Raw genomic sequence first — 12500 nt, 5'->3', positions numbered from 1 at the left:
GGATTTAAAGGGTTATGAAGGATTATGAAGGGTTATGGTTGGATTTAAAGGGTTATGAAGGATTATGAAGGGTTATGGTTGGATTTAAAGGGTTATGAAGGGTTATGAAGGGTTATGGTTGGATTTAAAGGGTTATGAAGGGTTATGGGTGAATTCGAAGGGTTATGAAGGGTTATGGATGGATTTGAAGGGTTATGAAGGGTTATGGATGGATTTTAAGGGTTATAAGCCGTTATGAAGGGTTATGGATGTACTGTATGTTGCAAGAAAGAGGGTGAGGGTGGAGAGGCGGTTTGTAGATGAGTGAGGGATGAGGGAGGGAGCAGAGGAGGAGGGATGAAGGTCGCTCCTTGCCCCCCAACCGGAAGATGATTCATCACCTGCCCTGACCTTTCTACCCTGTAGACCATGATGCTTTGCACCACCATGCACCCGCTCCACATGAGGTGGCCTTCACTGCCGCAGTGCAGCACAACAGGAGTTCAAGTGCTCTCTCTCACACACACACACATACACACACACACACACCTAAACACACACACACAGTCTCTCACACACACACACACACACACACACACACACACTCACAGGTATAAACAGACACACGCAAAACACATACGCACACACATACACACATACACACATAAACACACGCACTCACACGCGCACACATAAACACACATACAGAGATGCTAGCACGCACATGCTTTCTCTCTTTCACACACACACACACACACACGCATACGCACACACACACGTACGCACACGCACACACACACACACACGTACGCACACGCACGTGAGGAAGTGCTCTACTGCCTTAGCATCCTGCCTCCCTGCATCTAATGCCACAAATAACTTTCCCCTCCTGTTGCTTTGTTTTAATCCCTTTAGTGGGTGCCGGAATGGAAGCATAATTACATTTCTATAGTGCAGCCCCTTTGATAAGGCTGATGCTTTGCTGAGCTGAATGTTTAAGTTGAACGGGAGGAGTCTCCTAGGACCTCAAGACTTTCTTTCTCTCACTGTCTCTGCCTTTCCTTCTCTCTCGCCTCTCTCTCTCTCTGGCCTGGGTTACACCGCAACATTTCAAGAACATTTGGTTCCCATTAGTTACACGGCAACGGCGTTAGCGTTTTGAAGAATTGTGAAATTTCGAGAACGCCACGAGGGGTGTTTTCGTTCTCATTTTCCTGGATTCCGTTGTCAAGTAAACAGGCAAAAGCAATCTCATTTTGATAACGATGAAGGATGTTCGGCTATTTTACAATTAAATTATAACACAACATCATTTCAAAGCCCAGAATGTGTGCATGTGATTGCTTTGTCGAAATAGGCTACTCTTGTCCAACCAAGATTCTATATAGATCTAGCCTATTAGTCGAGCAATAAAGCTTAAATAGGTTTTAGGCTATATAACATGAATAAAATAGACTTTGAGTTTCCTAATTATATGACTTGTGTCGTGACTGATGACTGATTTGCTTCCATACTTAGCTGTGGGAGTGTATTTTGAGCAGGGTGCTGCTGACAAAAATCTATAGTCCAGCCCAATCTCTAAAATGCATGGTGCGCAATGTAAAAAGTAGACCTACATTTATTTCATTTCGTTAGGATATTCTATTTGATTTATGTTCTGCTATTCTAATCTGTTCTATGTTATTCTTTTATGCATTGTAATAATCAAAACGCAATCTCCAAAGACACAGCAGCAGCATTATATAATTTAGAGAAAGTGCAATCTCCAAACACTAGACTTTGAAAAATGACACCATCTCACATCTAGACGTTGAGTTTTTAGTTGCATACTATACTATACTATACTATACTATACTATACTATACTATACTATACTATACTATACTATACTGGGATCATACAGGTCATTAGAATAATACTAAAAACTTCAGATAATATTAAACATGCTTGATTTTACCAGAACTTCGAGAGAGAAAAAGATTGATTTAAGACTTGGATTGTCAAATGGGGAACGCAATCGAATCATTTGGATGGATTGACAAAATGAGAGGTTATTATGGAATATGAACCAGGGTAGACCAAGTGGAAGTGCCTGGTCTAGCAGGCCTACATCAAAAGAAACAACATTGGTAATAATAATAATAATAATAAGACAATGATAATACAACTTATGCTGAATAACGAATTAGGCCTACTAGTTAATTGCTAACTAAGGAATACAGCCTTATTTGGAAATGTATGCCTGAGAACAGATTGACCCGCATGCTCAGTGTTGTGATATCGTTGCCGTGTAACCCTGATAACTTCTGGCAACCCTGAGGAAACGTTGCCGTGTAACCCAGAGGTCATTCTCGTTCTGTTGTCATTCTCGTTCTCAAAACGTTGCGTTTCTCTCTCTTTGTCTCTGTCTCTTTCTTTCTCTCTGTCTGTCAGTTTCTCTCTCTCTCTTTCTCCTTCTGTCTGTCTCTGTCTCTCTCTCTCTCTCTCTCTCTCTCTCTAACCCCATGCAGACAGAAGGGTTCCCATTAAATTCTAGGGAATTTACCTGTTATGGGGCATGTACAGTATGAACTGGATTTCACAGGAAATCTGCACAGTCAATTTCCCATGTCAAGACCTAGTATAATTCACTGGAATGGGTTGGTCAGTCTGGCAAAAGATACAGAACACTAGGGATTTCAGGCGCCACTGGAAGTTCCAAAATTCACCCAAAGGGATTTTTTTTTTATTTGGGGTATTTTAACATGAGCAAAATAGTTAGGGCTGTCTAAAACCAAAGAACAGTTTGGTCGACTGACATATCCTACAACATTCTTTTCCGACCAAAGGTTTTGGGCATCTTTTTTTTCCTCTCTAAGGCCTATTTCCAAAGTAAATAACTTTGTCATTCAGCATGAATGGCAAAAATTATTTGTTATAGTATTTTACTAGGATATATGAATTTAGTATTTTTATGTAGGCCTATAGGCCCAGTAGGCTGGTTGCACTCCAAAAGTTTACCTTTAAAGTTTACCTTTACCTGGAAATGAAGTCCTTTTAAGGCCAATCCATCCATCCAAATTAGACCAGATTTAATTGCATGCACTGCCAGGTACAAATTTTAATTTCATCATAATGATCTTTATTGTGGGCCTAGTAGGTAATAATCTGCATTTCTCCGCATTGGAAAATGTAGCCTGTTAAGATTGGGATCTTAAAAAGCAACAAAAACAACATTTAATATATATTTTCAACTTTTAAGAATAATACTATTCTACAGATTTTTTCATCGACTGACTTGGTTCATCTGGGTGTCTGTTGCTGGACTGTGCCTTGCATGTTCTATCTCGGGATTGGCATTTTTTTAAAGACTCAACATGGGAATGTTGTGGCATTTGGCTCATGTATGAATGGCGAAAATCAGTCATGGCCCCGGTAGTATTTCACAGTAATGTACAAGGCACGTGTGTAAGGGCTATCTGTCTATCTTTCTCTAACCCTCTCTCTCTCTCTCTCTCTCTCTGTCTCTGTCTTTCTCTCTAACCCCCTCTCACTCGCTCTCTCTCTAACCCTGTTTCTCCTCCTGTCCAGGTATTGCTGTGGATAAAAGGGGCGTGGTCTTCTTTGTGGACGGCACCACCATTCAAAAGATTGACGAGAGGGGCGTGCTCTCCACCGTGATTGGCTCGAATGGTCTGATGTCGACACAACCTCTGAGCTGCGATTCGCGCATGGACATCACTCAGGTAACCAGGTCACGTGTGATAGGCTGACAGTTTTACCTACTGTATAAAGATGATGAATGAGGTGACCTGTCATTTAAGGTAAACTGACTTCTGATTAGAAATCAGTGAGGCTTATCGCATGATTGTATGTATGTATATCAATGTGACACCAAGGGGGACTTCTGGTGGGGCAGAATTGTTGATAACTGTGTAAAACGTTAGCTCCATACCGGTTAGCTAAATCCCTTGAATTCAAAAAGCTATTAACTCTAAAATCAACCTTAACAAGCTAGAAGATGGAAGGGGAAAGGGTAGGGCTCGTTCTAATTCACATAGAAGAACTAAAAAGGGAGATTGGGATAAAGAAGACTTGAATGACAATGGAAAACCCCAACACAGACGAAGATGGCAGCGAGGCTATGGCTAGTGCTACCAAGCTAGGAGGAGAGACCGCAATACTGTGTGCCATACGAGAAGTGATGAAGACATGTGTATGGAAATGCGAGAACTCAAGAGTGATATTACGAAGCAACTGTCTGACTTTCAAAATAACTTCCAGACGGACATCAAGAAACAAATGAACGAGCTGAGGGCTGACATCAGTCAGAAGATCAAGGAGAAGACAACAGAGAAAACTGGCCTCACAACCGACAGGCTGGAAAAAGCCGAGGGACCCATCGGGGATACGGAGTCATGGGGTACAGCTTCAAAACATGCAATTACCTCCGTGTTGGAAACGCAACACGTCCTACAAGCCAAAGTGAGGTAACTAGAAGGACGCTCGTGCAGGAACAACATCAGGCTGTAATGTATGAGCGAAACAGCAGAAGGCGCCTCCATCAACTTTGATCGACTTTGTGGAGAACCTCATCATGACTAAACTGAGTGAGGACATCGGACCCGACGTGGATTTGGGTATCGAGCGGGCGCACAGAGCTCTGGGCACAACGTCCCCGGATAATGCAGTACCAAGGTCCATCGTCATCCGGTTTCTGAAATGTACTACCAAAGAGAAAGTCCCTCACACGGCCTAGAAGAAGCCGATCGCACACAAGGGAAAACGTCTTTCCCTGGATCATGACTACGCGACTGAAGTGTTCAGCGCAATGACAGGAACATATCAACCAATCAAGAAAATGCTAAAAGAAAAGGGAACGCGCTTTCAAACCCCTCTATGGAGCGTGTTCCTGAAAGAAGGGACTGTTACGTACCACAGGGCCATGCATGCAGATAAAGATCGACACGCTGAAGGTCTTCCAGTGGCCTGCTCCTGCCGGGCCAAGGAGACGATGGGCGTACTCACTGCTCTATAGCTAGCCCTTTTCAGTCCTGTTGTCGCATGCTCGCTCATGCCAGACAACAGTCCTTTGCCGCTCCATTCACTTCGCCGTCAAAATAAATCGGTGTCGGCCTATTTAGGAGAGGCGCTCATATTTGTCAGATAAACATGAAACTTCACTTACCTAAGCAAAAGGGTCTATTTAAACAAATGCTGGGTTTTGAAGCCTCGGCGCTACCATTAAATAACTTATTTAGACGCGTTCTGTCCGAGTGAATTTATTTTTCCGAGGTAGTCTTCTTCTGTTGTGGTGGTGGTCTCTTTGAAGCTTTGGACTGTTGTCTGGCATGAGCGAGCGAGCTACTCTATAGCGAGAGAGCGGGAGAGGCTCTCGTCGCAGGGTTGCGGGACACCAAGGTATCCGCCAGAACCTGCAAGGGTTACATTACATTCAAATAATTTAGCAGACACTATTATCCAAAGCAATTAACAATAATTGCATTTAACGTAGGAAAAGCCAATGTACTACTACTTGCCAGAACTCACAAGTGCATCTTCTTTCTAAAACAAGTGACTAAGAGCATAATCTAGTGCTGAAGGCAAAGTGCAAGAATAGCAATCTAAAATACAATAAGTGCTCAGGAGGGAGAAGGTTCCGAAGCGGCACGGGAGAGGATGACAAGCCATCTGTTGCTTCACCCTCCTCCCTCCTCTGCCTTACATTCTTGTTTGTTTTTGGACTGTTACCGGGAGCCATAAGCTACTTTTGACTGCATATGTTAATGTATTTGGCATAAGTAGGCCCTCCAAAGTTTTGAAAAGCCTACTTTTACTTTTAAATTGTGTAGTTTGAGCCTTACCTGTAATTCTTTAGACCTGGTCTGAGAGATAGTTCATCTCCACGACAGATTAATGATAGACCCTACTTGAACAAATTCATGTTCATTTAAAATGCCAGTTGACATGGAGTAGAGCTAAGCCACCAGTGATCAAAGTTTGTTACTGAAGCATTCCGTGCATGTACATTTTCTGTTGTAAAGCACTTTGAGCTGTATTTTTTGTATGAAAGGTGCTAAACAAATTAAGTTTATTATTATTATTATTATTAGTAGTAGTAGTAGTAGTAGTGGTAGTGGTAGTAGTATTAGTAGTAGTAGTAGTGGTAGTAGTATTAGTAGTAGTAGTAGTGGTAGTAGTAATAGTAGTAGTAGTAGTAGTAGTAGTGGTAGTAGTAGTAGTAGTAGTAGTAGTGGTAGTAGTAGTAGTAGTAGTAGTGGTAGTAGTAGTAGTAGTGGTAGTAGTAGTAGTAGTAGTAGTAGTAGTAGTAGTAGTAGAAGTAGTAGTAGTAGTAGTAGTGGTAGTAGTAGTAGTAGTAGTAGTAGTAGTAATAATAGTAGTAGTATTAGTAGTAGTAGTAGTAGTAGTAGTGGTAGTAGTAGTTGTAGTATTAGTAGTAGTAGTAGTAGTAGTAGTAGTAGTAGTTGTAGTAGTAATAGTAGTAGTAGTAGTAGTAGTAGTGGTAGTAGTAGTAGTGGTAGTAGTAGTAGAGTACAGTAGTAGTAGTAGTAGTAGTAGTAATAGTAGTGGTAGTAGTAGTAGTAGTAGTGGTAGTAGTAGTAGTGGTAGTAGTAGAGTACAGTAGTAGTAGTAGTAGTAATAGTAGGGGTAGTAGTAGTAGAGTACAGTAGTAGTAGTAGTAGTAGTAGTAGTAGTAGTAGTAATAGTAGTGGTAGTAGTAGTAATAGTAGTAGTAGTAGTAGTGGTAGTAGTAGTAGTGGTAGTAGTAGTAGAGTACAGTAGTAGTAGTAGTAGTAGTAGTAATAGTAGTAGTAGTAGTAGTAGTAGTAGTAGTAGTAGTAGTAGTAGTGGTAGTAGTAGTAGAGTACAGTAGTAGTAGTAGTAGTAATAGTAGTGGTAGTAGTAGTAGTAGTAGATGATAGCCAAGGCAAAAAAGATACATCGCAAATTGTATTTTGGCAAGAAACACACCTAACATACTCTGAACATTAAAAGCTTAAGAAAATGGGATCAGGAATACATACTACTCCTCTTACGAATATGAGGTTGGAATTTTGATTTCAAAATAATTTTGAATTTATTTAAGGATAAATTGTCAAGGGTAAACTGGAGTAAATGTGACTAACTTAATACAGTATATGCCCCTCCGGGGAGCAATAAGGTGTTTTTCCTAAAAACATTTGAAATAATCACTCTAATTACTCGCAAAACGTTTGATGCATTTGTGCAGGGGATCTAAATATGATCTTCAATCCCAAATTAGTTATGACCAATCAAAAGAGGAGAACTTAGGGCTGATAGATATATGGTGAGATTTTCATACACAAGATAGAGAGTACACTTTTATTCTACCCGCCATAATGTACAGTACTGTATATTCAAGAATTGGTTTGCATATACAGTAACTCTAAAAAACATAGATTAAAAGAATATAAGTGTATTACAAGGGTCCTTTAATACCATTCTGGTCTGTATTTGAAGTAACATGTGGATAGCAAATGCAAACATACAATATGGAGATCAAACACAAGTATGCTGAATAATTTAGGCTTCAAGGAAATTATTAGAACTACAAACATACTTGGAGAACAATGATAATGGAGAGGTGAACCCAGGGATACTATGGGATGCTGCAAAAGCAGTTCTCTGAGGTAAAATGATATCAACAACTGCGTTTATAAAGGAACTTAAGGCCCAAAGACTGATAGACTTACAAAATAAACTTTTAGAACTAGAGTAGTTGCATAGCAAGCGGAAAACTTCCCTTCTACTGCAACAGATGAAACCAATCAAACAGAAAATAGATAAAATTCATAGAAGCGTTAGAGAAAAAGCTCAGGTTCATGAGGCAAAAATATTATGAGACAGATTCAAAAGCAACACAGCTGCTAGCTTGGAGATAACACAAACAACAAGCTGAAAATACTATTCATGAAGTTAGAGACCAAATCTACCAAATTAACATGTAAATAGGATGGACCTCAAAAAACTAATAATAAACAAAAGTGTACCACTCTGTGTCTAACTGCACACACAACTGTATACCATCCAATATAACTGTGCCCTCATGATTGATACTGTATGTAACCTTAAAAAAAAAAAAGTAGATATAAAAAGTGACACCAAGGAAAATGTTTTTTTCTGTCAAATCTAATGAACTCTGGATGTGATAATACAGTGTCTGCGGTAAGTGTGTGGGTGTGTGTGTGTGGGTTTGTACGTCGTAAATCAGTGTACATCTAATACAGTAGTCGTGTTATGAAGGAAAAAGCTTTCAACAGTGTCCTTGCAACATAGTGTCAGGGGATTGAATCTGATTGGTGCTGCTGGAATTGAGCGTTGCCAATGCTAACCGTGTAGTTAAGTGTAAACCTTAACTAACCCTGACCGTAATTATGAGAAAATATTATGCCGTCCAAAATTATGACAACGGGGAATTTAAATGTGATGACTTATGCGTCGAAACATCTGACGGAATGCTAACATGGTCTTAGAAGTGTGTGTGTGTGTGGCCTTGAAGAGACTGCTAGGGTGTGGGCACACACACTCACACGCACAAACAAACACACACATACACACACACACACACACACACACACACACACACACACACGGTCCCGATCACGGAGCCACCAGATCAGAACTCAACTTATCAGAACTCCATATGAATTATAGATGACCTACAGACCCTACATACTGCTTCTATGTGTGTGTGTGTGTGTGTGTGTGTGTGTGTGTGTGTGTGTGTCCAGGTGAATGCCCTGTAGTGTTCTCGCATTTCTTTTAGGAGCCACTCTTACATCCTAATCCATCAGTTTGTTGGCTATCTGAGCCCCCATGGGATAACACGCACAGACACACACACACACACACATACACACACACACACACACACACACACACACACAGGTCAGTCATCTCATCCATCTGTGCGCTGTTTGTGTCTGTGATGCACTACTGTATGTTCCTAACCTCCTCTCTAATGCTCTCCCAGTGCTGGCAAGCTACAGTGGTGCTGTGACTGGGACCAACACGCACATACATGCTCACTGTTAGACTGGCAGGGAAAAACACATTAAAACGAGAAACAAAAACAAAAAAAGAGAACGTTGCAAGCAGCAACAGCATCAATTATAAATGACCAAAGGCCCGTCTGAACAAGTATGTCTTTAGTTGTTTTTTGAACATACGTTCAGAGGGAGCAACTCTCAGGTCCTGGGGAAGAGCGTTCCAGAGACTTGGGGCCACCGCCTCAAAGGCTCTGTCACGCTTCGTGACCTTCGTATCACCCGTGGATATAGGCACGGCTGTGCTGCGGTCGGAGGCATGAGACATCGTGAGTGTGTGAGAGTGTGTTATTGCTTTTACACAACAGCACTGCACTGACGTTATTTTTTATTTAATCATTTTTTTAACATATGGGTTTGCAGTGTTCAATTTCGCTCAAGTGCGTTGCTCTCAGCCCTCCGAAATCTGAAGTAGTTGTTGACCGCTACTATGGGCAATTTAACGCCAGCTGACAGCACTTGCGGAGTGATACCATTACCGGTGATTTGCCCGTTGGTAAATCGTGGTTATTGGCATGGCTCCGAGTGCCTCTTGGCATATCACAATGCGCGGTGGGAACTAGCTGTTGTATAAACACACGTAAACACATCAGTGGCGTCTGGTGACTCAAAAAACTGAGGAGGACAGGAGGAAGAGAGGCGTACCGCCCATGGGCGCCGGGGGGCACTTTCCCTTAGTCAGTTATTATTTGAAATATCAGCTTTAAAGTGGATTTACAGTCAATTTTAGCATTATGAAAAACTGAATAACACTTTTTTTAACTACATGCAGCATTTATTTATCATATTCATGATAAAATATTACAAAACAACAATAAAACATTGTAAGCAATAGTTGTTGTAATGGATTGTACTCTTCTCTAAAGAGAGAAAAGAATTGATATTGCCACACGCTGGTCACACCCGCAGGGGAAAAGCACATTCATATACACAGATGATCCTGCTGTCTTTAGCTGAATAACAGACACATACAGCACAGTACTGCACACATACAGTAGACGGCTTTAGTATACCTGAGAGAAAAGCTGTGTTCAGTGTGGAGCTGATTTGAACAGGGATCATGTCCTGTTGGCTTTGCTGGAGGGTGGGAGAGTGTGAGGAGGAGAGGGTGGATGAGGAGAGGGAGGATGAGGAGAGGGTGACTGAGGAGAGGGTGGATGAGGAGAGGGAGAATGAGGAGAGGGTGGATGAGGAGAGGGAGGATGAGGAGAGGGTGACTGAGGAAAGAGAGAATGAGGAGAGGGAGAATGAGGAGAGGGTGGATGAGGAGAGGGAGGATGAGGAGAGGGTGGAGGGCACGGGGGAGCAGAGGTTAGGGTGAGTTTGAGGAGAAGGTCTTGGTGAGTGGAGTGGTGGAGGTTGGTGGGCTGTAATCTGGAGGCTGGACTGATGAATCTCTTCTATAATGGGATCTCAGTGTGGAAGCGCTTCTCCCTCATTTGACAGAGGCTGTAATTGGACATGTCACTCGCAATTTACCATGCTCTGGTTATTCACCCCCCCATCGTCATCAATCACTCGTCTCTCGGCCGTATCCAGAGAACACACGGGCCTGTAGGACACACATTTACCCACCAGCGTGTGTGTGTGTGTGTGTCTGTCTGTCTGTCAGCCCTCCTCATCCCAGACGGGGGGGGGGGGGAGGTGTCAGAGGGCTGCGGGCATGGTTATTGGCTGACATTTGAAGGCCCGCCTGTGTGGTCCTGTCCAAACACCGGGGCTGTTTATCGGGCTCTCCGCGCCCAGCTCTGACCTTTACATGGGCAGGGGGGGGCTAGCATTGCCCGAGGGGGGGGGGGGGGGGGGGGCTCTGTTATTGAGGAGCGTATTTTGTGTATGATCTACACACACACACACACACACACACACAGCCCCTAGACCGGCTCTATAGAGGGTTTGAGAAGCATTGTGCGTCTGTGTTGTGGACGTAGCAATGCACTGAAGTTGTGTGTGTGTGTGTGTGTGTGTGTGTGTGTGTGTGTGTGTGTGTGTGTGTGTGTGTGTGTGTGTGTGTGGGTGGGTGTTTGCGTGCCTGTGTGTTCTCACTCACCAGGTGCGCCTGGAGTGGCCCACAGACCTGGCTATCAACCCTCTGGACAACTCTCTCTACATCCTGGACAACAACATCGTATTGCAGGTACGCAAACACCCTGTACTCCCCCCCCACCTCACACACACACACACATTTTAATATCTTTACCTGTGTTTGCATTTGACAAGAAATCCTTGAACAACCAAACAATAACAGATTTCATAGGTTTTGGGAATCTCAATGACATAAGTTCCCAGTATCAGTCTACGGACACAGGAAGCAGCGTCTCCTTCATACATGTTGTCTGTCCATCACCATCACCACAGACATCAAACAGCCCCCTGCCAAGGCCTTAACCTTTGGCCTGGGCATCCCTGCCATCTGCAGGCCCCTCACAGCTAGTCTGTGGACATGACCTAGGTTTCCAAATACAAATAAGTTTGTACCCAAAGCTGTATAATAGCATCCTTGGTGCAGTTGGTACTTTAAAAACCTTGGTAAGGAATGCTACTTCCAGACTGTGATCGACCAGAGCCAGCCCTGTAGCCACCCGCTGTGCCCGCCCCCCCCTGCAGGTGTCGGAGGGTCTGCAGGTGGGCATCGTGGCGGGCAGGCCCATCCATTGCCAGGTGCCGGGTATCGACCAGCAGCTGGTGAGCCGGGCGGCGGTGCACGCCACCCTGGAGGCCGCCAAGGCCATCGCCCTGTCGCACCACGGCACGCTGTTCATCGCCGAGACGGACGAGAGGAGGATCAACCGCGTCCAGCAGGTCGTTACTGTACACACACACACACACACACACACACATATATACACAATATATACTGTACACACACACACACACACATATATACACAATATATACTGTACACATGTACACGCACACACACACACATATACACACACGCACACACACACACACACACACACATACTGTATACACATGTACACATACACACACACACATACACACATATACACACACATACACACATACACACATACACACATGGGCACACGCATACACATACACACACACTGTCATGGAATTTTCAGAGGCAACTGCCCTGGGCTTTTGGTTTCAGCCTTTGTTCCTCAACCTATTGTTGAAGCCTCCTGTTCGACGTTCTCTACATTTTGACATTCCAAACACCCCTGCCGTGGTTTTATCATTATAACAGGGAGACATCTCCAGGGGGGACACAACCCAGACTTTCAGTCTGGCCTAGCGTGACCTTCCATTGTTCCATTGTCTGTACAGAAACCTATTTAAGATTTACCACTTTCTAATATCACGTGTCTGAACTCTCGCCATTGTTGATGACGTCCGCCATTAATTATGACGTGTAAAGATGAGTTAGCCAATCAGATCTTTGAAACGTCATATCCGTGTATTGCTTGAATATAAGTCCACGCAAGA

The 12500-nt window shown here is 43.2% G+C and overlaps 1 protein-coding gene across 1 annotated transcript in view; it reads left to right on the top strand.

Moving 5' to 3' along the window:
* Positions 1 to 12500, top strand: part of LOC311317549 (teneurin-1-like) — a gene marked incomplete at both ends in the record, with an annotated part of 222418 nt that overhangs the window by 183163 nt on the left and 26755 nt on the right. The window contains 3 exon segments of the mRNA XM_084448623.1: positions 3550 to 3704; positions 11101 to 11184; positions 11655 to 11849. Coding sequence (XP_084304749.1) covers positions 3550 to 3704; positions 11101 to 11184; positions 11655 to 11849 — 434 coding nt within the window.

This window comes from Borostomias antarcticus (assembly GCF_949987555.1).
Source record: "Borostomias antarcticus genome assembly, chromosome: 14".
Lineage (NCBI taxonomy): Eukaryota > Metazoa > Chordata > Actinopteri > Stomiiformes > Stomiidae > Borostomias > Borostomias antarcticus.
This window is presented reverse-complemented; position numbering and strand designations above follow the sequence as displayed.